At 47.3% G+C, this 24,333-nt stretch overlaps 1 protein-coding gene across 2 annotated transcripts in view; it reads right to left on the bottom strand.

The window, feature by feature from the left end:
* Window positions 1–24,333, bottom strand: part of NECAP1 (NECAP endocytosis associated 1) — a 199,751-nt gene that overhangs the window by 58,835 nt on the left and 116,583 nt on the right. For both annotated transcript variants that reach the window (XM_085619869.1, XM_085619868.1), the window contains one exon: window positions 18,770–18,884. In XM_085619869.1, the coding sequence (XP_085475995.1) occupies window positions 18,770–18,884 (115 nt within the window). The remainder of the gene's footprint in view (window positions 1–18,769; window positions 18,885–24,333) is intronic.

The raw sequence follows: 24,333 nt of genomic DNA, 5'->3' as shown, positions 1-24,333 counted from the left end.
ATTTTGGGTTGGTACGGAGAACAACCTTGTTCTGGTGCATTTGGAGAAACGGTTCTTGTATAGTAAGTGCTTGTATCTCACTGACCCTTCTAAGGGAAGTGATGGCTACAAGAAAAGCTGTTTTCCATGTGAGAAATTGCAGTTTGCATTTATGCAAAGGTTCGAAGGGCGGTCCCATTTGCCTTGTGAGAACTATATTTAAGCTCCACACAGGTGAGGGTGGTACTCTGGGGGGGAATTATTCGTTTGAGGCCTTCCATGAAGGCTTTAATGGCAGGCACTCTGAAAAGTGACAGGTGCTGTTGTCTGTTCTGTAGGTATGCGGCAATTGCTGCGAGGTGTAGCCGAATGGATGTATAGGCTAGGTTACACCTTTGTATATGGCGCAAGTAGCATATGATGTGCTGTATAGATGCGTCTAGAGGATTGATTGTGTTGTTATGGTAATAAACAACAAATCTTTTCCACTTGGCAGTGTAGCAGGCTCTAGTGGTAGGGCGTCTAGCTTCTCTGATGACGTTCATACAGTCAGGGGGAAGGATCTCAGGTTGAGCTGAGCTGGGTCCAGGTGCCTGATCTCTCCATGGTTCTGGGTTAGGAGGCATGGTGAGAGGTGTAGCTTTAAGTGTGGTACTACCGAGAGTTCCAGCAGCATGTTGGAGCTACTAGGATTAGCGTGAGGGAATGCTGTTGTAGCTTTCGCACCACTAATGGAATTAGTGGGAGAGGTGGAAAGGCATACGCAAATTTGCCTGACCAGTTCATCCATATTGCATTGCCTTTGGACCATGGGTGTGGGTATCTGGCGGCGAAGCTTGGGCATTTTTTGTTTTCGTGGCTGGCGAAGAGGTCTATCTGTGGATGCCCCCACATCTGAAAGAACGGGTGAAGAACTTGTGGGTGAAGTTCCCACTCGTGGATCTGCTGCGTCTGTCTGCTGAGCAGATCTGCCATGGTGTTTTGGACTCCTGGGACATGTTGGGCTAGGAGAAAGATTTTGTGTGGAATTGCCCAGCTCCATATGCTCTGTGCTAGTTGAGAGAGCTGTGGAGAGTGTGTGCCGCCTTGTTTTTGAATGTAGTACATGGCTGTAATGTTGTGCGAATTAGGACTGCTTTGCCTAAAATCTGTGTTTGAAAGGATTTTAGGGCTAGAAAGATTGCCAGTAACTCCAGATGGTTGATATGGAGTAACTTTTGTTGCGGCGTCCATGTGCCCTGCACTGTGAGGTGTAATAGATGAGCTCCCCAGCCGGAGAGCGATGCGTCTGTTAGTATGATTTGTGGAACCGGGTCCAGGAACGGTCTACCTCTGGAAAGATTTGTGGTGTTCCACCACTGCAGAGAGCGATGGGTGCGACCGTCCACCAACACCAGATCTGTCAGTTGCCCCTGGGCCTGGTTTCATTGGCGCGCTAAGCACTCTTGGAGTGGACGCATCTGGAGTCTTGCGTGAGGGACTATGAAAATGCAAGAGGCCATCATCCCCATCAGTTGCATAAACACTCTTGCTGGAAGAGAGTGTTGAGGCATGAATCTTTGACGTAAAGCCTGAATGCTTGCAATCCTGGCAGGATTGGGGCAGGCTATGGCTTTTGAGGTGTCTATGGTGGCCCGAGGTATTGCTTTATGTGGGATGGTGTTAGCTGGGACTTTTGGTGGTTCACCGTGAAGCCTAGCTGGTGAAGTAGTTGGATTGTAGTGGCGGTGTGGTGTACACATTGGTTGTAGGACGTGGCTTTTATCAGCCAGTCGTCTAAATATGGGAAGACGTGAATGTGCTGTCTTCTGAGGTGTGCCACCACTACCGCTAGGCACTTGGTGAATACCCTTGGTGCTGTTGTGACCCCGAATGGGAGCACCTTGAACTGGTAGTGTTGCCCGTCCACTACAAATCTGAGGTACTTTCTGTGAGCATGGTGTGCGGAATGTGAAAGTATGCGTCTTTCAAGTTCAGTGTGGTGAGAAAGTCGTTCTGGGAGAGGAGCGGAAGTACCTGCTGAAGTGTTACCATGTGAAAATGGTCCGAATGTATGTATGTGTTTAGAGGCCGGAGATCTAGAATAGGTCGTAGAGTCTAGTCTCTTTTTGGTATTAGAAAATATAGGGAGTAGACCCCTAAATTTTGCTGATTGGCTGGAACTTGTTCTATTGCCTGTTTTTGTAGGAGGGAGATTACCTCCCGTTTTAATAATGTGGAATGTTCTTGTGACATTGGGCGGTGCCTGGGTGGAATGTTTGGGGGGTAGATGTCAATTCTAGGCAGTACCCTGAGCGAATAATTTGGGTCACCCATTTGAGGTGATGGTCTCCCAGACCTGAAGGAAATTTTGTAGCCTGCCCCCGACCGGAGTTGGATGGTCTGGAGGGAGCGGGGGGGGGTACTTGGTTAGGCGGTGTGGCAGAGCGGGCGGTATTTGTTTTGCCTCTGCCTTTATTGTTATTGCCCCTATAGCCGCCTCTTTGATAACCCCTTGTGAAGGTGGACTGAGCAGGGGATTTGTAGGAAGTGGACGTGCTATCTGAGGAGTAGCCTCTAGCCGTACCCCGAAAGGAAGAGCGGCCAAAGGAGCACCTAGGAGGGTGCGACTGTAGGGCTCCCATAGATTTCGCCGTATCCGTGTCCTTCATTTTCTCGAGGGCCTCATCCACCTTTGAGCCGAATAGGTGTTCTTGGTCAAAGGGATGATTTAGAATGGAGGCCTGTACCTCAGGTTTGAAGCCAGATACTCTCAGCCAAGCATGGCGACGGAGGAGGACGCTAGTGTTAATGGCCCTGGACGCTGTGTCTGCTGCGTCTAAGGCACAGCGTATGGAGGTGTTAGTTATAGTCTTACCCTCTTGAATTAATTCAGTGGCCCTATTTTTGTATTTTTCTGGGAGGTGGTGCATTATGGTTTCTAATTCATCATAATGCGCTCTATCGTATCTGGCCAATAGCGCTTGAGTGTTGGCGATACGCCATATATTGGCTGCCTGTGACGCAGTGCGCTTTCCTGACGCGTCCAGTAGCTTTGACTCTTTGTCAGGCGGTGGTGCTTCGCCTGACGCCTGGGAGTTTGACCTCTTCCGTGCAGTGGAAACCACTAGGGAATCCAGTGGCGCTGGCCCTTTGATATAGGCAGGATCTGTGGGGGCAGCTTTGTACTTTCTCTCTATGCGTGGGTTAATGACCCTAGCCCTGATTGGGTCCTTAAAAACCTCTGGCGCATGTTTTATCACCCCCTTGAGCATAGGTAGTATGGAGGTAGACCTATGTGCAGTATCAAAGGTGTCGAGGAGGAAATCCTCCTCTACTGGGTCAGTGTGTAGCTCTACCCCGTGATAATGTGCCGCCCTCTGAAGTAGGTGGTGGAAACCTAATGAGTCTTCCGGTGGAGATGGCCTGGAAGGGTAAAGGTCATCTTGTGGGACGTCTGGAAAGTCTGGATTATTGTAGTTGTCCCATGGGTCTGGGGATCCTGTAGGGGTGGGGTCTTGGGGCACATCCCCTGGATCGTAATATGGGTCCCCCTGATCATCATGGTCTGGAGACGGGGAGCGATGAGGTGGGGGTGGAGAAGGCGGAGGAGGTGGAGAGGGTGGAGGAGGTGGGGAAGGCATTCTGAAAGGGGAGGTAGCAGAGTCCTTCCTCTTTGGAGGTGGAGGCGGAGCCGGTTTGTCCAAATGTCTCTTTTTAGAAGAGTGCGCCAAATGTCCAGTTTTTGGATCCTTGGTAAGAGTCTTTTGCAAGGGATCCGGTGTAAAGAGTTCCTGTGACAATGTTTGTTCCGTCGGCACCGAAGGATTCGGGGCCGATTACTTTTTAGGCTTGTCCGTGCCGTGCTTAGAACTGGGCTTGGGAACCTCCGATTTCTTGGTCGGCGCCGAGGTGGGCTTCGGCATAGAAGTGTCGGTGCCGAGGGCCTTATGGGGTTTGGTCGGTACCGAAAGGCTGGGTTTCGACACAGAGGACTTTGGTGCGGAGCTCGGTGTCGAGGTAGAGGCTGATCTCTTCTTCGGTGCCGATGTGTGTTTTTCGGCACCGCTAGAGGGCTGGCTCGAGCCCGAGCCGCCGGAAGGCTTACGTGGCTTCTTCACCGGGCCCGAAGGTGGGGTGTTTGAAGCAGTGTCTTTGGTCTTGCCTAGGCCCGGAGGTGAAGGAGTGACCGAAGCCCTTTTGGGTGTCGGCTCGGGTGCGGGAGGGGGTATAGTACTCACGACCCTCTGCGCCGGGGTGATGTCCTCCACATCTGAGTTGTCGGCTTCGGAAGCACCGACGAGGTCCTCTTCGGTGTGCTGCTGTCCCGGATCTTAGACGTCGTCCCCGAAGATGTCGACTGGAACGGAGGTCGAGGAGTGCGCCATGTTTCGTCTGGCCCTTCGATCTCGAATAGTCTTTTTCGATCTGAAATACTTGCAGGCCGGACAGTCTCGAGCCTCGTGTTCAGGGGAGAGGCAGAGGTTGTACACCTCATGAAGATCGGTGTGGGGGAATTTGGACCCACATCGAGGGCACTTCTTGAAAGGAGTTCTTTCCATCAGCCGGGACCGGAGCTTGGGTAGGCCCGAAGGCCGCCGTCGACTGGAATCAAAGATGTGTCGATGATTGGGGAGATTTGGATCTAAACAATACCGCGATGAGCGAGGATTCCGCTTCGATCGTCGAACTGGAAATGTTCAGAACCGGAGCGCGAAGTATTACAGCCGAGCCCGATGGCGGAAAAAAACAATCTGAGGATGGAGCCGAAGCCCATGCGCAATACGATACAGAGGAGGAGTCACCGACCTCGTGACTTCCAAAGACTTTCCAAAAGGAAAAACAAACTGCAAACATCCGGGCCCAACACCAGATGGCGATCTATGCAAAAGTGTGTAATCTGCAGCTCATATGCCTCGAACACTTGTGATTTCCAACACTTAATTGACTCGTTAATTAGAGACCGAATTGTTCGGTGCACAAACAAGAAAGTAAAAGAGAAACTTATCAAAAGATCCCACTTTGGAAGAATCCATAGAGATTGCAAGAAGCATGGAGCACACTGCTGTGTGGATGAGTAAGATTGATCTGGGGAAAAGCAGTACAAAAATTACAGAACAAGATCTTGAAATAGAAGTAAAAGAAGTCAGAAAAGAGGGTTTGAAAAAATCCTATTAAGAATGGAGATTCTACTGTTCCAAAATTTGAAGAACGTAGGACTGTAACTTGCTATAGGTGTGGGTGTCCAGAACACATTAGTTCAAGTTTGGCTTGTGGGTCAAGAAATATGAAATGTAGATCCTATGGAAAGAGAAGGCATTTGGCAAAAGTTTGTAGATCAAAGGGTAAGGCCCAAAATGCTAGTGTCAAAATGGTTGAAGATCAGAGTGCAAATCAGGAGGAAATAGTATTGACCATAAATGAAATAGAAAATTCTGCTCTTCAAAAGAACAACTGTACGAGTGATGGAAACATAAGGAAAATAAGTACAGGTAAATTGGAAAAGCCACACTGTGAAATCATATTAGGAACTGTGGGAGTTAAAGTATTGGCTGATTCTGGAAGTTTGTTTACTCCGATCTCTAAAGAGACCTATCAAAAGGAATTGGGTGCTGAAATTAAAGATCTGCAACAATCGGATGTGAAAGCTGTTGGATATGGCGGCAAGAGGATCAATATATTGGGAACGCAATGGATGGATATATTTTTCAGGCGGAAAGGCGTGCAAGGGAGAGTTTATATAGCCAGTGAGAGTTCTAATCCTTTGGGTTGGCGCCACCAGAGGGACTTGAACATGGTGCTTGATCCTAATGCCAAAACACCGGTCATGGTGGTAGAACCGGTGAATGAAAGTGAAATGGTGAAACACGACGTGGGTAGTGAGTGGGGGAAGGAACTTTTGGGAGGGTTCCCTCAAGTCTTTTCTGAGAAGTTGGGTGTTAGTAAAAAAATGTATGCACCAAATTATTAAGAAGCATGATAAACCTGTTGAGCACAAAGTGAGAACCATACCATAGTTGATGAGAACCGCTTCAACAAGAATTTTAAAAACTACTGGAAGAACAGATCATTGAGCCAATTGAATCGTCCAAATGGTTATCTCCCACTGTAGTTGCTCCGAAAGAAGGAAATACGATCTGCCTGTGCATTGACTTGAGAATCTCAATAAAAATATATGGGTAGACAGGCAGCTGTTACCTAACATTGGTGAGATGCTGATGAGTGGTGGTAGTGTGTTTAGTGTTCTGGACATGTCAGCGGTGTAACATCAGGTGAACTTACATCCAGAGTCTCCTCGCCCGTTGACTTCTTTTGTTACACGACTGGGAGCGTACCGATACTGCAGAATGCTATTTGGATTGGTTTCTGCTTCTGCTGTTTTCAGAGGATTATGCAAAACATTTAAGAGGGTATGCAAAGGGTGCTGTTTCCAGGAAGACATCATGGGGGAGGGAAAATCTTTTGAGGATCATAAGGTGGTGTTGGAAGAGGTTTTGGAAAGGATAGCAGGTTATGGAATGACCATAAAAATGGAGAAGTGCCAATTAAGATTAGAACAAGTAAACTATTCGAGATATCTCCAATATTGTCGCAAACCAAACTTATGCTAATAAATAGGACATACTGGACACCCGAGAACATTTTAAAACTTAATCTCAGTGAGAGCCCGACATGCTGGAACTGTAAATTACACATCGGCAACCTCGCCCACATGCTCTTCTATTGCCCTACCATACAAGCATACTGGGAGAAGGTTTACGAGTGTATAAGCAATACTTTCAACATAGCGCCTCCAAAGGAATTTTCCTATATTATACTAGGTGCTTTGGACTCTAAGATCGAAGATGTGAAAGAACGATACTTGTTAGATCTCATGCTCACTTCAGCCTGTAAAATTGTACTGTGTAAGTGGAAAAACTCTAAAGAAGTTTCTTTTAGAATGTGGCAAGAATGGCTATCTTTCCTTAGAGGAGCAGATAATGTCGCACTTCATACATCTCCATGGCGTAAATCACACAGGAAACTGTGGAAGTCTCTGGAGGCCTCATTCTTCTCATATGATCCCCCGTGAAAATCGACTTAAGTCCCCAGACTGTAATGCGTATTGTATGCTACATTTACGGGGATACCCCTGTACTTCATTGCATTTCCTGCCTCCACAACTATTAAAAATGTACCTGCTTGACACACCTGTACTATATATTGTATTGTATCTTTTTTTAACTTTCGTAGGGTGTGAGAAAGTGCCATCTTTCTTGCATGGTATGCCCCCACTTTTTGCTGAATTGCTGAATGTACTTTGGCAGGCGTCCAGGGCACACTCAGTCAATCAGGTGCCCAGGGCCTATGTTCCTTCCCTAAAACCCAAATTGGCAAACCCTGACCACATGTCCCCCCCATGTAAATGGCACCCTAGGTACCCAGGGCCTTGTGACTAGGGAATGCGTCTAAGGGCTGCAGCACTTATTGTGCCACCCTTAGAGGCCCTGTACCCTAACACAAACACACTGCCCTTGCAGGCTGAGTGTATGGGTACAGGACAAAACAGAGTCGACCTGGCACACATCCCTGTGTGCCATGCCCACAACATACACTGCCCTGGCATACATCAGCCACCCCTCTAGCTGGGTACCCTATGCCAGTGGTGTGGGCACAGGAGCATGAGCCCTGTGGCCCTACAGTACCCAGGTCCATTCCTGGGCACTGTAAGTGCAGTGCTGCCATTTAAGAGTATATGGTGCTGGGAGCTCGTCAAACACGAACTCCACAGCACCACATGATGGCTCCACTGAAGACTGAGAAATTTGGTATCAAACTTCTCAGCACATTAAACCTGCACTGATGCCAGTGAAGGATTTAATGTACAATGCACAACAGAGGGCATCTTAGAGATGCCCCCTGAACCTAACCTACAATCCACGTCTGGTCTGAGGGGCTGCCTAGGCTGCCACACAGCAGACATGTTGCTGGATCCCTGGGTAGAGAGCCATCTGCTCTCCTGGGCCTGCAACAATGCACATCCTGGGCGAGGTGCTAGGTCTCCTCCCCCAGGATGGGCAGGGGAAGCTTCAAAAGGCATGCCGCCTTTGTGAGCTTCTCCAGGCCACTTGCTGTACTCAGCAACAGGCCCCTACCGGTTCTAAACCCCCACTCTGGCGGGAAGACTGGCAGGAAACCCCATGGAAGGACAGGGGGTGTGCCAGCCTCTGCCAACCCCACTCCTCAGGTGGGGGAGGCGAGGTGAAACACATCCCCGGGCTCTCGCCATCTTGAATATGGGGAGCCCTGCCCAATCAGGACTAGGCCACTGCCCCCCCTCCCACAGGAGAGTGGCAGGATAGGGGGTGTACCCACCCCAGGACAGGGACCCAGTGGTCCCTGCCCTTTACCTACCTGTAACGCCCCTAAATTTAGTATTTAGGGGCCCCCTGAACCAAATTTAGTATTTAGGGGCCCCCTGAACCTTCCTTCCTCAGAATCCAGATTGCGAAACAGCAAAGAAGATCAAGAAGAAAGAAGACCTGCCGTGCAGCTGCTAAGAAGAGGAAGACACCAACTGCTTTGGCCCCAGCCCTACCGGCCTGTCGACCCTCGAACCAGCTCCTGCTAAATCCCAGCACCTCCTGTGGCTAGCAACCTCACGAACCCCTGGAGGACCTGGCTACCTTGAGACTGAGCATCTGGGACTCCCATGAGCAGTGGCTCTGCTCGAAGCAAGTAACTAACTCCTGGCATCAGCCAGGAACCGCGAACCCTGCACACACTGCACCCGTCAAGCCTGGCCTGTGCTGGAGTGGACAAAGACCCCGAGGACATCCCCCCCCGGCGACTATGACCCTGATCAACAGAGGGTTAGATTTCCCGACACCAAAAGGTACCCCTGCACCCGGCGCCCTGCGGCCCCCTGTGCCCAACTCCTGGGTACCTACCTATCCTCCAACTACCCAACTTACCTCTCGAAGTGGTGGTCACACCTGAAGAATCTTCGTCGCCGAGCTTGCAGCCTTTGTTCGTCCTTGAGCTTTTCCATTGCAATCCATTGAGCGCCCGAAGGCTCAAAAGCACCCTGCACCCAGCCGCCGAGTGGCCCTGGCAGTGCCCCCCCCCCCCCCCCGAGTCTATGCCCAGAACCTTAACTCTGCCAGTCGAGTACTTACCCAAAAGCTGAAAACTCACTTTTCTTCCATAGGATAACATTGACTGGTTTCTCTTGAAATTTCTTCTAAGTGTGGAGTTTCTAAACTTTAAAATATTCACCTAAAATCAACCAAGTAACGAAAACGGAAATACTCGCCTGCTATTAGGAGAGATCCCAGTGCTGGATCTTGGTGCCCAGCACTGACCCTGAAAAGTACAACCGTACTTACCGCTAACTCAATTTTCCTCCATAGGAAACCATTTACTTTTTCGGTGAAATTTCTTCTGTCGCTTTTTGCAAACTACAAATATTCTTTCAAAATTGTACCAACTGTGAAAACTTAACTAGTAACCTGTTTTAGATAGATGTCCCAGTACTGAGCCTAGGAGCCCAGCACTGGATTACAAAAGTAACGAGAACATACTTTACCCGTAACTTGAATTTTCTTCCATAGGAAACCATTTACTGTTTTTCTGTGAAATTTCTTCTAAGTGTCGATTTTGCAAACTTATAAATATTCCTTAAAAATTGCCTGTGTAACTTAAACACAGTTTCTCAACTGCTTACAAGTGGTACACTAGTGCTGGATCCAGGATCCAACACGGACCTAGAAAAAGTAACCCTAACAACACTTACCTGCTAGGTGAATTTTCTCCCATAGGAGAACATAGGTAACTTGATCAGAAAACGTTTCCAAGTGTCAACTTTTAAAATAGCAAAATATTGCTTAAAAATCACAACAGTAACTAAAACGTATTTACTCACTTGTTTCCAAGAACTGTCCTAGGACTGAATCTAGGATCCAGTCCTGGAGTTAGAAAAGTAATCCTGAAAGTAATCAATTGCATATAACGTAAGATTTCCATTGCGCTCAATGTATTATTGAGTTTGAAATTGTGTAGCCTATTGCAACAAACTAACTATTACATCCCGAGTCAATTGCCTCTTGTAAAGTATTTAACTAAAGCATCTCATTCTGAGAAAGTATATTTTGATACCTATTGTTGGTTCTAAAATAAAACAAGCATATATTTTTATATACAAACCATTGGCCTAGAGTTCAGTTATTGAGTGTGTGAGACCATTTGCTGACTGAGTGTTTACAACAAATGCTTTACACTGTCCTCGGATACTGGCTTACTGCTCGCCCAAGCTACCACTTTAGAGAGTAAGGTTATATATAACTTTAGCCTCTGCCAAACCTCTGGGGGCTGTGGACTCTATACTGTTCCCTAATAGGTACAGTGTGTACATACAGAGCCACTTTCCTACATATGGAAACTGTGCTTGTCTCCCCACCTGTACGTCAGTGCGGGTTCACTGCTACTACCATGGCTAGGCACTTGAGTAACTTGTAGTTTTCTATTTATTTATTCTGTATTTCTCATGATTTGTATTATTATTTGTCAGTACTTCTCATTTTCGCTCGTGTTTTCATTATTGTATTGTATTTCTATTAGTTATTTGTTCATTTCTTGAAACTCAATAAAAATGAGTTGAAATAAAAAAATAAAAAATAAAAATTATTTGGGACATGAAGTATCTGCGAATGGAATAAGACCGATATTGTTCGAAATTTGTGTCAAATTTTGCAGACGTGGTAGAACCTATGAGGATACTGCTAAAAAAAGGAAATGTGTTTGAATGGGTTTTGGAATGAGAAGATGCGTCTACTAGGGTAAAACAATCTCTTGCTCATGCACCGACATTGGGTCACTTTGACACTAGCAGGAAAACTATTGTAACAACTGATGCTAGTAATGTTGGTCTTGGGAGTAGTTTTGACCCAAGGGGTTGAAGAAGGGTAAAGGCTTAATGGATTTGCGTCCCGACCATTAAAAAGTGCAGAACAATCTTATTCTGCCATTGAAAAAGAGGACTTAGCTTGTTTTTGGTGAATGAACAATTTCATGTATTATTTGTGGGGTTTGCCGTTTGTACTCAAAACTGATCATAAGCCTCTTGTACACATTTTCAAGTACAGGCTGGGTTTAGAAGGAAATGTGACGCCTCGTATTTCGAGATGGTTGTGGTCTGTGATGGACTACAATTTTGTTGTTGAATATGTGCGAGGCAAAACAAATGTAATTGCTGATTGTTTGTCAAGAATGCCTGTGGAGGATATTTCCTGTACGCAAGAAATGGAAGGTCAAGTGGTTTGTGTTGAAGATGAATTTGTACGTTGACAGGATGAATGAAGAGAGGCTATAGAGAATGACAAAGAGTAGGAGTAATTAACGAAACTTACAGTATGTGATTAGCAGAATTTTTATCAACTAAATGAAAGTGTAAAGCCTTATATTATGGTGAAGGATGAGCTTAGTATTCAGGGAGATAAGATATTGATGAGAGATCGTATCATTCTGTCCAGTGTGTAGAGAGCAAGGATGATTAGGATTGTGCATGAGGGGCATTTGAGGAGGTTAAGGCAGTTTTTCTGTGGCTGGAATAGATGGAGCTGTGTAGGATGTGGTGCGAGATTGCTATGCCTGCAGCAATAGTGATAAAGTCAAAGTGGTTAGGAAACCAACTTTGGGATGTATGGAACTCCCAGCTCTGCCATGGCAAAAGCTGGCTGTGGATTTTTTGGGGGCTATAGAAAAACTTGGAAGAGGTGATCACTTTGTGGTTGTTTTGCTGGATTACCACAGCAAGTGGTTGGTCTGCAGATCCATGGAGCAGATTACCACTAGTAATGTGACGTTTTTGAGAGAGGTGTTCTTAGAAGAAGGGACACCTATGGTACTGGGCACAGATAATGGGGTTCAGTTAGTTTCTATGGAAATGACAGGTTCTTGCAAAGTTGGGTATCAGACATGATAGGGTGGCATTGTTCCAACCACAGGCAAATTAATTTGTGGAAAGAGTAAATCGCATCATCATGGATAACATCCAATTGTCTTTAGCGAATGGGTTGGCATGGAAGGATGAAGTGCAAAAATGGTGTGTGCCCATAGGGTGACGCCTCATTCTGTGATGGATGTCTCCATTCATAGCCTTGAAGAGTAGGGAACCTGCATCTAAGGAATCTCCCATGTGGTTACAAGGGAAAGAAAATCAGGTGTGGGTGTACCGTGATTAAATGAGGTTGAAGGTTTCCTTTTCCCAGAGTCATAACAAGGCTAATTATGATAATCAGAAGGGCGTCAAGAATTTGGATGTGAAAAGTGGAGTTTGGGTGATATTAAGGAAGACTGGTATTGTGAGGAAAGGCAAGAGCAAGTTTTTCCAATCGCAGAAGGTAATACAAGTGAAGGGGTCAATTGCGAAGCTGGATGATGGGAGAGAATGGAGTTTTGGAAACTTATATAGGGTCAATAGTTTAGGAGTACAGTGAGGAGTTATTCATATCCATCTTTATTTATGCATTTATCACTATTAAGACATTTTTTTGCTGAACTGTTCAGGATGGCTGATTTGGCAACTTTAGAAATTGCGAAACAGTAACCTTTTACCATGCACAGAGCAGTGCACTGCTGAGCCAAGGAAAGAATAAATAAGAGAACCTAGGAAAGGGTGCGGATGAAGGGTCAACATGCTCATCTGGACACCATGCCACAAACTTATTCCAACGGCAGACGTATACAGTCTTGGAGGAGGGACGTCTGGCTGCCAGAATAACATTGCAGACTATGGGCAGAAGGTCAGAAGCGGTCAATTGTCATTGATCAATCTCCATGCATAAAGGAAAAGCATTTTCAGGTTTGGGTGCAGGATCCTGCCCTGCTGCTGCGACAGAAGATCCGACTGAAGAGGCAACCTGATAGAGGACCAATGATCATACTCAACAGCTCTGGATACAAGGATGTCCATGCCAAATCCAGAGCCACAAGAATGACTTGAGACCAGGCATTCCTGGTCCTCGAGAACTCTGGGCACAAGTCATATTGGCGGAAAGGCATACAGGAGGCCAGAGCCCTACTAAAGACCAAAAGCGTCTCCGAGCGAGAGGAGCCTTGAAAAATCCAACATGCGAAATTGCTGACATTGTGCGTTCTCTGCAGAGGCAAACGCATCTAACAAAGATTCTCCCCACTCGTGAAAAAGACATGGCGGCCTCTCCAGGTGGAGATGCCATTTGTGATCCGCTAAGCATCTATGGCAGAGTTTATCCGCTCTGGCGTTCAGAGAGCCAGCCAAGTGTTAAACCACTAGTGAAATGCCCATGTGTTCCAGCCATGTCCAGAGGCACAAGGCCTCTTGACAAAGGGTCCACGACCCCACCCCGCCCTGTTTGTTGAAGTATCACCTGGCAGTGGTGTGGTCTGTGCACACCTGTACAAGCCTTCCCCCGATTGAAGGAAGAAAGGCTTTCAATGCCAAACAAATCGCCCGAAGCTCTAACAGACTGATGTGGAGTCCGGACTCTGCCGGAGACTAGAGTACTCTGATCTCCACCACTCCCAGTTGACTGCCCCAGCGCAGGAGTGAATCATCTGTCACTACATTGGGGAAGGAAGAGGGGTCTGCCACCGACAATGGCGGTTCATAAGCCACCACTGCACTGTGTAGGTCAGCGGGTATGTGCAACAAGCAGGATACAAGAAGCCAGGAAGCCCAACGACCTCAGGGTCTTTCTCACCAAAATCCAGGATAGAGACTGAAACGTTAGTATCAGAGCCTGAATATCCTGGTCTTCTCGGGAGGATAAGCCCAACACTGCACTGTTGTTTCCAGAACAGCTCTGATGAAAAGGAGCAACTGAGAGTGAGTCAGGGGTGACTTTGGCACATTAATAGGGAACCTCAGTAAGTGCAGAAGGTTAGCTGTAGTCTGGAGGTGGAAGACAACTGTCTGGGGCGAATCTGCCTTCAAAAGCCAATTGTCGAGGTAGGGAAAGACGAACGCTCCACCTCCACAGATGAGCTGCAATCACCACCATCACTTTAGTGAACACCCGAGGGGCTCTGGTATGGCAGAAAGGGAGCACACCAAACTGAAAGTGCCCTTGGCCGACAATGAACCGCAGGTAACATCTGTGGGCAGGCAGGACAGGGTTGTGGAAAAAGGTTTTCTGCAAGTTCAATGCTATCATCCAGTCTCCTGGATCTAAGGCAAAAAGGACTTGTGAGAGCATCTTTAATTTCTTCTTTTTCAGAAAGGAGGTTGAGATGGCGCAGGTCTATGATAGGACGAAGGCCTCGGTCTTTCTTGGGCACCAGAAAGTAGCAGGAATAGCAACCACTTCTAATGCAAAAACCCTTGCTACATAGCTCCCTTGGCCAAGAGAGCAAACACATCCTGATTGAGTAAGGAGAGTTGGTCCTCCGTCAACTTGTCATAAGTGGGTGGCATGGGAGAGGGGGTGGTCACTAGGGGGAGAAGTAGCTCCTTCAGATGAGCTGCAAAACCCAATGGTCTGATGTTGACATCCAGTGAGCAGGTGATGGCGTATGTGGCCCCCACTGGATGCCCATGATTGTCAAAGGCAAATTCAACGGGTTTGGAGGCTGCAGTTGCCAGAGGAGTGGTAGACTTGCTCGACTTTTGGCTACCTGTCCCATGTGGGCTGTGGGAACCGCGTCCTCAGCCGCAAAAGGATTGTGAACCATGCTGACTGGGAGTGTAGAGATGCCGTTGGAAGCCCTTTCTGTGACCACGAAAGGGGCGGAAGGTGGATTGGGTTTGGCGAGGGCCATAGAAAGGCCTAAGTACCCAGCCGTAACTCTACTGTCCTTGAAGCGCTCCAGCATGGAGTCCACCTTTTCACTGAACAGACAGGAACCATCAATGGACATGTCCATGAGCAAAGCTTGGACATCCCCCACAAAAAGCCAGTGATTCTCAGCCAGGCGTGGCAACTAAGGGCTACGGATGAGAAAATCGCTCTGCCCAGTGAGTCAGTCATACCCGGATAACTGGCCCTCATCTTACAGTGAACTTAGCTGCATCTCTCCCATTGGCAATTGTCTGAGAAAGAACAGCTAGGGCCTCCTCCGAGACCATACGCAGCACCTGCGCAACAGAGTCCCAGATCGTATGGGAATCTCAGCCCAATAGGCATACTGTATTCACTGATCACAATGCTAGGCTGGCAGAAGATTACAGCCACTTCCAGAAGGTATCCAGCCTTTTGGATTCTCTATCCCGTAAGGAATGCGCCTGGATTCCTTTTAGACATGGAGGCTTGGACCACCAAGCTCTCCGGGGTGGGGTGCTGTGAGTCCACTGGGGTGAGGCGAAGGTGGCAGGCAATCATTCTATGCCTCAGCCTCCCTCCGCACAACCATAGCAAATGAGACAGCCTCCTCCATAATCACGGTAGGAGGAGACTAGGCCAGTGTCTGGGGAGGTGCCCGGGCACTGGCATCTGCCAGATCCTTATACCAGATGTCCTTAGAATCTTCTGTCAAGTAAACATAAGGGTCTAGAGATCCCTCATCATCCAATCATGGCCTGTTGTAGAAATAAGGCGCTGGCTCCGATATGGGGGAGGGGGTGCGGGGGGGGGGGGGGGGGGTCTGCCCCTCAGTCGTGAATAACGATGGGGTGGTGCCACCACTGGGTGTTGGTGGCGCTGGGGAAGGTAGAGGTTGCTCTACTGGCACCGCTCTGAATCGGTCAATGAATCACTGGTGTAGCTCTCTTCAGATCGGTGTTGACTGGCTCAGAAAGAAAAGTACTGATGTCAGCACGTTAGGTTGGTGCCTATATAGGGGCCATGCACGTTGATTGCGGGGCGGGCGGCGGCACTCTGAGCTGAACTGCACCACCTAATGACACGGAGGGGTACTGCTTATCAAAAGTTTCCGGATACAGTCTGACATCTGGAGAATATTCTATAGTAAGGAATCTACCGCTAGAAGCCTCTATCAGAGAAGTCCATTAAAAGGCTTGCTGAAGAGCCCAAGGACTTATCCGGTGAGCAAGAAGGTGTTTCAAAGTGACATTTTTTAAGAAAGAGCATGGAGTCTTCAAGATTGAGTGTGGGGAGGAGCCAAGATGGCGACCGGAGCAGACGCTTGAGCGCCCGGCTCCGCCGGCCCTCGGCCTCGGACTATCATCCTGATTCCTATCCTCGCCGATTTTCGAGGTGCAACGTGCGCGACGACGCGCTGACCGCGCCGCCGCTTTCCCGGAGTCTGAGCCCGCCCGGATGCCGGAGTTCTTGGTGCCTTTGTTCTCCGCGCTGGACCCCTGCTCTATTGTGGCCTTGGCCGGCCCCCTGGAAGCTCCGCAGTCACTGGACCCCCGGCGCAAATCTGAGCCCCGCGGCCCCGATCCCGCCTCATACCACGGATTGTCGCCAGATGAGCCGGGGGAGAGACGCCCGGACACCTCCTTCACCTTTCACCTGACGGGCTGGAGTTATAGGGTAAGCCCCGGTGTGGCGGGTCGCCTGCTTCGCTCTGTGGCCCGCGCTGTGGAAGGCTGCGGACCCCCTTCTTCTATTGCCTAGTCGGCTGCAAAGAGAGTCCGAGGGAGGGGAAGCGACTGTTGGCTTTCACCTGTTGCGGCGCAGACCTGCGTGGAATTGCCTCCTTGTTACGACCCCCCCCCCTGGCCACTGTACCGTTCAGCGGTAAAACATGGCGTTGATTGCCTGCTCGTTGCTGGGGGGCGATGCTCCGGTCTCGCCCGCTGCCCGCTTCGCCCTCCCTCTATCAGACTCCAGCTCCACAGTGCCGTCCCGGATTGCTGCCGATGTGGGGGCGCAGCTTCCGCTGACATGCGGCTCCGTTCTGGCTGCCCTGCGGGACCTTCGTCTGCAATTGTGTGTTGGCTTGCAAACGCTGAGTGAGCGGTTCGACTCCATACTGTCGGCTGCGGGTCGTGAGCGCCCCGTTTGTTCTCAACAAGACGTGGGTCTGCCAGTGCTTCTGTCCTCTTGCGGGGACGCAACGACTGTGTATAACCGTGCTACACTGGTGTCTGCATCTGGCTTTCCCGGCACCCAGGATCAATCGATCTCCTGCTCAATTGTGGACACTTTGTTTCCCCGTTCATTGCTGCCTGCTTTGTTGTTGCCTGCCTCACCGCGTCCGCAAGAGTATCCAGCTGAGCGACACCTGACGTCCTCGAGGAACCGTTCACGGTGGCCTACGGCTTCTTTTATGTGGAACTCCTGTACTTTACAGGCCAGGTCTGGATTTTATATGGTGCACAAGGGGACCTCAATGGATGATCGGCGGCCATTTTGTGACTCTACTTCTCCATCTTCTCCCAAGCGGCCATATTGTCTTTGTCTGCACGGGCTGCGGGGCCTTCATGTGGGGGCTAGTCTAATCTTACGCCCGCGATCGGGCCAGGGCTAGATTGATTTCTATCACCATGGTGTCACGGATGGGCTGGATTGGGACTGGAACTGTCTGCATACGTTGTGCGCACTCGTCGCGATTTTTCTGCCTTCATTTATATGGTTGTCACACGTTATCTTCACACGACTGCCTTTGGGTGTAGTGGGTTCTTAGTGTGTGGAGACGTAGTTGGCCGGTGGTTTCGGGCGCTCCGAGGTTACGTGGGCTCCTCCCCGCTTTCTTCTTTGATTTCTTATTTTCTTTACTCTATTCCTACTTTCTCTCTTGTCTATATTTCGGGTTCATTGGGCGACAGGCACTATGCCGGGGGGGGGGCAGGCCGTAGCCTCCGCATTGGTGTAGGGTGGGGGGGTAAATTACCTTTTCCTTTTGGTTCTATGGGCCTCTTTCTTCTATGTCTCTGCGCTATACTTGTTTCCGATTCGGGGTCCGGGTGTGGGGTGGATTGAGTGAGGGCGGCTTTGGAGGGGTGCGTATTTACTCATGTGACTATCCTGTTCTATAACTGCATCGCCTCACTGTCTGAGATTTTCTATGGCCGTTTTAATGATGCTGCTGCTCTCCCGTGTGATGAAGCCATCTTGCGGACTCGAATCTCCTTGGTTCTATCCTCTACTGACTTTTTCCTCGATAAAATTATTTTGAAAACCTTAAAATTAACCTTTACTTCTCCTTCCCCTGGTGTCAAGGATCTCTCCAGTGTATAACTCCTGAATCGTTGCTAATCTTGACCATTGACGCACAGGGGTTGTAATGTGTGTCTCAGTGCTTAACCGTTTTGTGGCCGGCCTGATGGTTGTAGGCCCGTATTTGTCCTTTTCATATGCACAAATAAAGGTTTTTAAAAAAAAAAAAAAAAAAAAAAAAAGATTGAGTGTAATCTTTAAATAATGGATCTTGATTTAGAGAATATTATCAATGTTGCGGCTATTCAATGGCAAACGTGTAGTCCACGATGCACACCCAGAAATCCAGTGCTTTGGCAACAACTGCATAAAGTGGGATCCCATTTTCGCTCCATTTTTCACATCTCCCCTGTATACGAGTCCAATGAGTGGCCAGACTTTGCTGAGGTAGGAGAGGCCTTCCTCTAGCGGTCTCTTTACAATCTCGGCTATCCAAATGGATCATTTATGCTTATTCTATTTAGACTTTCATTTTTAAAACTCTCATTTCCAGTGACCAGTGATTTAATCACACCCCAAATAGATTTTTCATTGGCTAACAAGTTTTCGTTATTAAATCCTGCAGGTACGCAGATCTGAAGATCTAGACAAACGATACAATTTTTTTTTTTTTGAAGAGATTGCTTCATTCAGCACAAGGGCCAATGAACATTCCATGTTGGAGAACCAGAACGCCAGTTTCAAAGTGGACAATGTAGCCACATCCCAATGCATGAGCCACAAATTACCTGCCCGCTGCCGCACTGAAGTCTCCCCATAGGTCTGAAGGTGCAGGTGCCGCTGCTGGTGCTGCTGTTGGCACAGTAAATGCTGGTAAGGGTGCCTCAAGGTCCAATAGGATACCTGGCAAGATGGAGTATGAAAAGAATGATAGAGGATACAGAAAACAAACTGACACACTCGTAGATTTTATATATGGTCCTCACTTTCACTCTAGAATTTGGGTTTGTGCCCATAGTACAACAAAGTATTTCCTCTCAGTCCATACCCACTCTCCATCTTCACTGATCTAACTGCTCTCTAGTCTAACTGCATAATCCTACTCAGCAATGCCTCCATCAGTTCTGGAATTGTTCCTACACACTTTAGGCACAATATTTATTGAAAAAACGTAAACTCTTCAGACAAAAAAAAAACTATTGCCCAATCTTCAACCTCCCATAGCGTACAACACTCTTAAGAGTGCATCTTAACAACAAACTCTAATCTTCTTTGTAACAAACTGGAAGGTTTTTGGCCCCAGATAATAACTGCCATGGTTAATTTTGCCCTTGATGATCTATGTGTGGAAATATGGATTTTTCTGGTCAGTTATGTCCCCTATCTTGGACCCCAACGGTTCTATGTACATGTCACAAGTACATGTATGTTCCCTCCAGTTCCAGTTATGAAGACGCAAATACATGTGCGTCCACCGTCAACATGTCCTCTGTCAGATCCGCCATGAATAGGCCGGATATTCCATTCCTAAGTACAAAAGGCCACCGGCTTTGTATGGCTCACTTATGCCATTTTACAGTCCAGGCAAGTAGGCCCTGATTCTGTCATCAAAACTCCTCTTGCCTTCTGCCTCTGAAAGCTCCAGTCTGAGCCTGCATCTGTGACCATGAACTCGGTCTCATTCTCTGCGCGGCTCACGAAGCCTGACATCAGCCTATTCTCTGCCAAGAACTGTATTTCACCTTCGAGTTATCTGCTTCCCCCTCAGCCGATGCATTCCTGCCTAGTAGTTTAAGTAAACATTCTTCCAGCTACCAAGCAAAGGGCCCGGCTTCTCTGTCTTAATGCAAGTAATTCATAGCCCTGTTACTATGGAAGATTCCTGCCCTCACATTTAGTGTAGACACTTAGACGCTTGTACACGCACACACAGTCAGTATAGAATAGATTCTGTCCGAGAGTCCTTCTTTATGGATAACACAGTTCTTTAAACATAGGATGTTAGATATGATTTGGGATTAGGTTGACTTGACCCCTCAGACTTCTCGTCTCCACATGTAGAGCTAAATGTCAAGTCCCCTTCACCCCCTAGTTACACGTCAATTACACGTCATGCTGCTGCGCGCGCATCTATGCCAAGTATTATCTTATAGATCCACCTATATATGATCTCGTAACCAATTATGTTCCTTTTTTCTCCTAGTTCCACCCATTTTCGGTTACGTAGACAATTCGTCATTTTCCTTATCAATTGTTACGCCTATTGCATTTGCTTCATTGTAATGTATGTATTATAAAAGCCATTTCATGTCAATAATGTGTGTGCTTCACTTCCTGAACCTTCGTGGTGACGGAACATTGGGAGCAACCGATTATAATCGAGTTAATGGAATAAAGCCCATTCCGAACCTCTAATACCACGGATTCTGCCTCTCATTTTACTGAGCTATTTTATTATGTTTCTGTATCAAATTCAGTCCCGGTAAAGGAGAAATATTTACCACATGAATGGCGCCCGAATAGGGACACTTTCTCATCTCACGCGCCGGCGGTGAGTTGCAGGCCCGGTCTCCTGCCACAGCTGGACGGACAATAACGCGTACCAGCAGGATTTCCTGTATCTCCCTCCGGTCAAGCGGGGGCGACTGAGACTGCGATCAACACCCAGACGAGGCGGTGAGAAGTGCGAAGTATCCCGACCAGAGCCTAGCTGAGAGAGCAAGATCCGAGGTATACAGAGACCCACCAGTCCGAAGTCAAGCCCAGTGTCCGACGAGTCGAGTCCAGTCCGAGTCAAGTTCAAGTTACTGAGGCCTTCCGTTTCCGAAGCTACCCGGTGAGTACCATTGCTGGGGAGGCATTTCTGACGTGCACATAGGTTGTGCCGGTCAAGACGGGTTTGGGTACACAAAATCCGGTCTGCACTGTTTTAGCAGTGTATCTGTACTGTTTAGCAGTATATCAAGTATTCCGAAGTATTCCGAAGTGTCTAGTTATTGTCTAGTTACTGTCGAGAATTAAGCTTGGTGATTAGTTATGCAGACGATCATCATTGTTTTAGTTAAGGTTTAATGTTTAATGTTTAAATATGTTTTAATACGTTCTGTATATTGTGGTATGAATGACTGTTTATTATCGTGTTTATTGTATTAAGTCTGTTCAAAATCAAGTATCAGGTCAGTGGTCAAAATCAAGTATAAGGTCAGTTCTCAATATGCCGCTCTTTTCGAAATTAAGACAGATCACTACTAGAAAAGGGGCTCTCGAAGAAGCCGTTCCTATTCCTCCTAGGGACACTCCAGGGCACTTCATGTATCATAAACATGGCTTAGACGCTATATTATTTCTTGATTTATGGGTAGACTACACCAAGGGATTACCAGAAAGTCAGAGGTGGCCCACAGCGGGAACCTGGGATGCAGAGTGCATCATGAAAGTAGAAGAAGAGTTATGGAAAAGGAAAGTCAGACAGTCACAGAAAGATGCCATTGAATTATGGCGTAAAGAATCACATAGACGAACAGAAAAAGCACGTAGACAGGAAGAGAAGAGTAAAGAGAATTCCAATAAAGTTCAAGAAAATCTATTAATTGAGGAAGGTACCCGAGTGAAATCAGAACAAGTAGACAGACAAAGAAATGCCCTTATGAATGGTATGTATCCCCTTCTGGCCGAAGGATTACCTAAGGCTACCCCAGAAATACCGAAAGACTTGCCACCCCCATTGTTCCCAATAAAGGTACATCCTAAGGGGCATCCTAGAACAGCAGAAGACGTTTTTCTTTCCTCATATTTAGATGACACGGCTCCCGAGTATGCTAATTCCGCCCCGCATAGACCGCATACCAGGGAGGTTCAACGCTCAGATCCAGCACCTGTATCCCTACAGCAACAAATCGAGTCACAAGTTCTGGCAAGCACATCTGTTTCTACATCCGCTCCTACAGCTGCTTCTATAGCTGTGTCCACACCTATAGTTGCTGTATCACGTTCAACGAATCCTTTCACACCCGACACCCCAGATGGGGCCACGGGAGGTGCTACCAATATCTTTTCTACGCCACCCAGAATAAATAAACTCACTTTTCAAGAATCAGCACATTCACGTACACCCAAACTCCTTAGTGCCCGTGCGCTTAAGGAACTTCTTGTAGATTGCAGATATGACCCTGTGCCTGGAAAAGAGGACGAAATGACCCTAGCATCATTGCGTATCAGACGAGCCGCAGTGTATTTAGGGAAGTTACCAGGAATGACTGCGCATCTAGATAATATATACCATTTTGTCCACACAGGGCGAGATCCAGGATGTATTAACAGAGCTATGGAATACCAGAAGGTAGAGATACAGGGGGAACTGTTACGTTTCCTCATAAACTGTGTGATCAGAAATCAAGACCGACCGGGGGTAGACCCGGAAGCAATGCAAATTCTTACAAGATGGAGCCAGAATATATCAGAAGGGAGACATGATAAACAAAATTGTATAATAGCCATGTGCCGAAAGATCCGTAGAGAAATAGAACGACTACACGAAGAGAGATCAGAGGTAGACGAGTTCGAACAAAGCGAGGAAGAAGGGTCAGGACCGCCCACAGGACAGTCAGAAACTATAGCCTATGTAGGTAAAAGAAGATCTTGTAATAGTACGAGATGTCTTAATGACCCGATACGCCCGATATGTCCAGACAATAACAGGAGTTTCCCAACACCCATAGTCCATATAAGGTCTAGTGAGCATTCGTTCCAAACAGCTGACAAATTACTCCGAGAACGAAGGGGTTATCATTTCCTCGATTCTATGGATGGACAAGATTTAGCCAGGGCAGCTGTCCATTGGGTGGACAGTCCCGGAAAATATAGTGATGATACAGTAGTACGTACATTCTTGAATCTTACCCCAGATGAACAGAGGTTAGCTGGGATTTATATGATTCAACAACTCATTAATACTATATCGAAGTCAGCATTCAGATCCTGGTCCCTTACCCGACATGTTGACTGAATTACTCACGAATAGATGGAGAGGTGCAGGTACTAAATTAATTAAAGAAATTCTAGAATCAAGAAAGCAATATATTCTTTTTGTATGTTCAGAACATGTTCCATTGCCCGTCAAGGAAAGAACCACGTATCACATAGATAGACAGAATCCCTTACAAGAAGTGCACCCAATAAAAGGCGAGGACAATCAGTTTAGACGCGTATTTGTATATACGCCCATATCGAAAATAGAATTGTTACAAATGAAGAAAGTGGTACCCAGTCATGACAAAGACCCAGCGGGTTTTCACCGAGAAATTAAAGACATGTTACTCATGGGAGAGTATACCTACCCCGACATTATGACAATATTAAAGGTATTGATGCCTGCTGGCATTTATGAGAAACTCAAGGAAAAAGAGTGGGAGGTAGGAGACCAAAAGATAGAATGGTCAGTATTAGAAGCAGAAGAAAGGGCCCGAACTGCAGGAGCAGGACTTGGGGACAAAACTAAGGCATTACCAGGATTACTAGTACAGGTACTGCCGCGTTTATTAACTACGAAAAAGGAAGACTGGGGTACAATTTCAGCCTGTAAACAGAAGCAAGATGAGGACACTAGTGATTACTATGCCCGATTTGAAAAATGTTTTGGTATAAATAGTGGCATAAAAGCAAGTAGCGAATCATACCCACATCTGTTTGTAACAAAATTAGTTGAGAATGCTCTGCCCCCAGTAAAGAATAGAGTATTAAAGTTCGAGAGTACCTGGCAAGGTAACACTCCATCACAAATGTTACAAATGTTACAGTACCATCACAATAGAATTAGAGAAGAACAAGAACATGAACACAGACGCATGAAAGACACGAAAATGAAAATGTTAGTTTCCCAGACAGTTCCAGCTGAAGGACATAAAAAGGGTATGACACATTCCGATTCAGCAGGACCTGTAAAAGGGACATGCAATTATTGCAAAAAGCCAGGTCATTATGTACACGATTGTCCAGTTTTAAAACATAATATCAGCATAGGTAAAACACAAGAAAGATCACGGCCACTCAGACAAGATCAGAATGAACAAGGAGCTTTGCAGCATGCCCAGGCCATGCCAGCCGCACAACAGCCAATACAGTTTGTGCCAGCTGCACCACCGTTGCCTGTTACTGCCACACAGACAACAACACGACAAATGTATCAGACCGCACAGTATGAATATCCTGAGTACCAGCGTTACGCATGAACTAGCCTAGAGAGGGAAGTTGACTTACCCCTTATCGAGATACCAGTAGATCAAGAAGGACCTTATGTACACAGTGAATTATTAGGTCAAGATAGAACATTTTTACTCGATACAGGGGCAAGTCG

The sequence above is a fragment of the Triturus cristatus genome, chromosome 7, assembly GCF_964204655.1.
Source record: "Triturus cristatus chromosome 7, aTriCri1.1, whole genome shotgun sequence".
Classification (NCBI taxonomy): Eukaryota; Metazoa; Chordata; class Amphibia; order Caudata; family Salamandridae; genus Triturus; species Triturus cristatus.
This window is presented reverse-complemented; position numbering and strand designations above follow the sequence as displayed.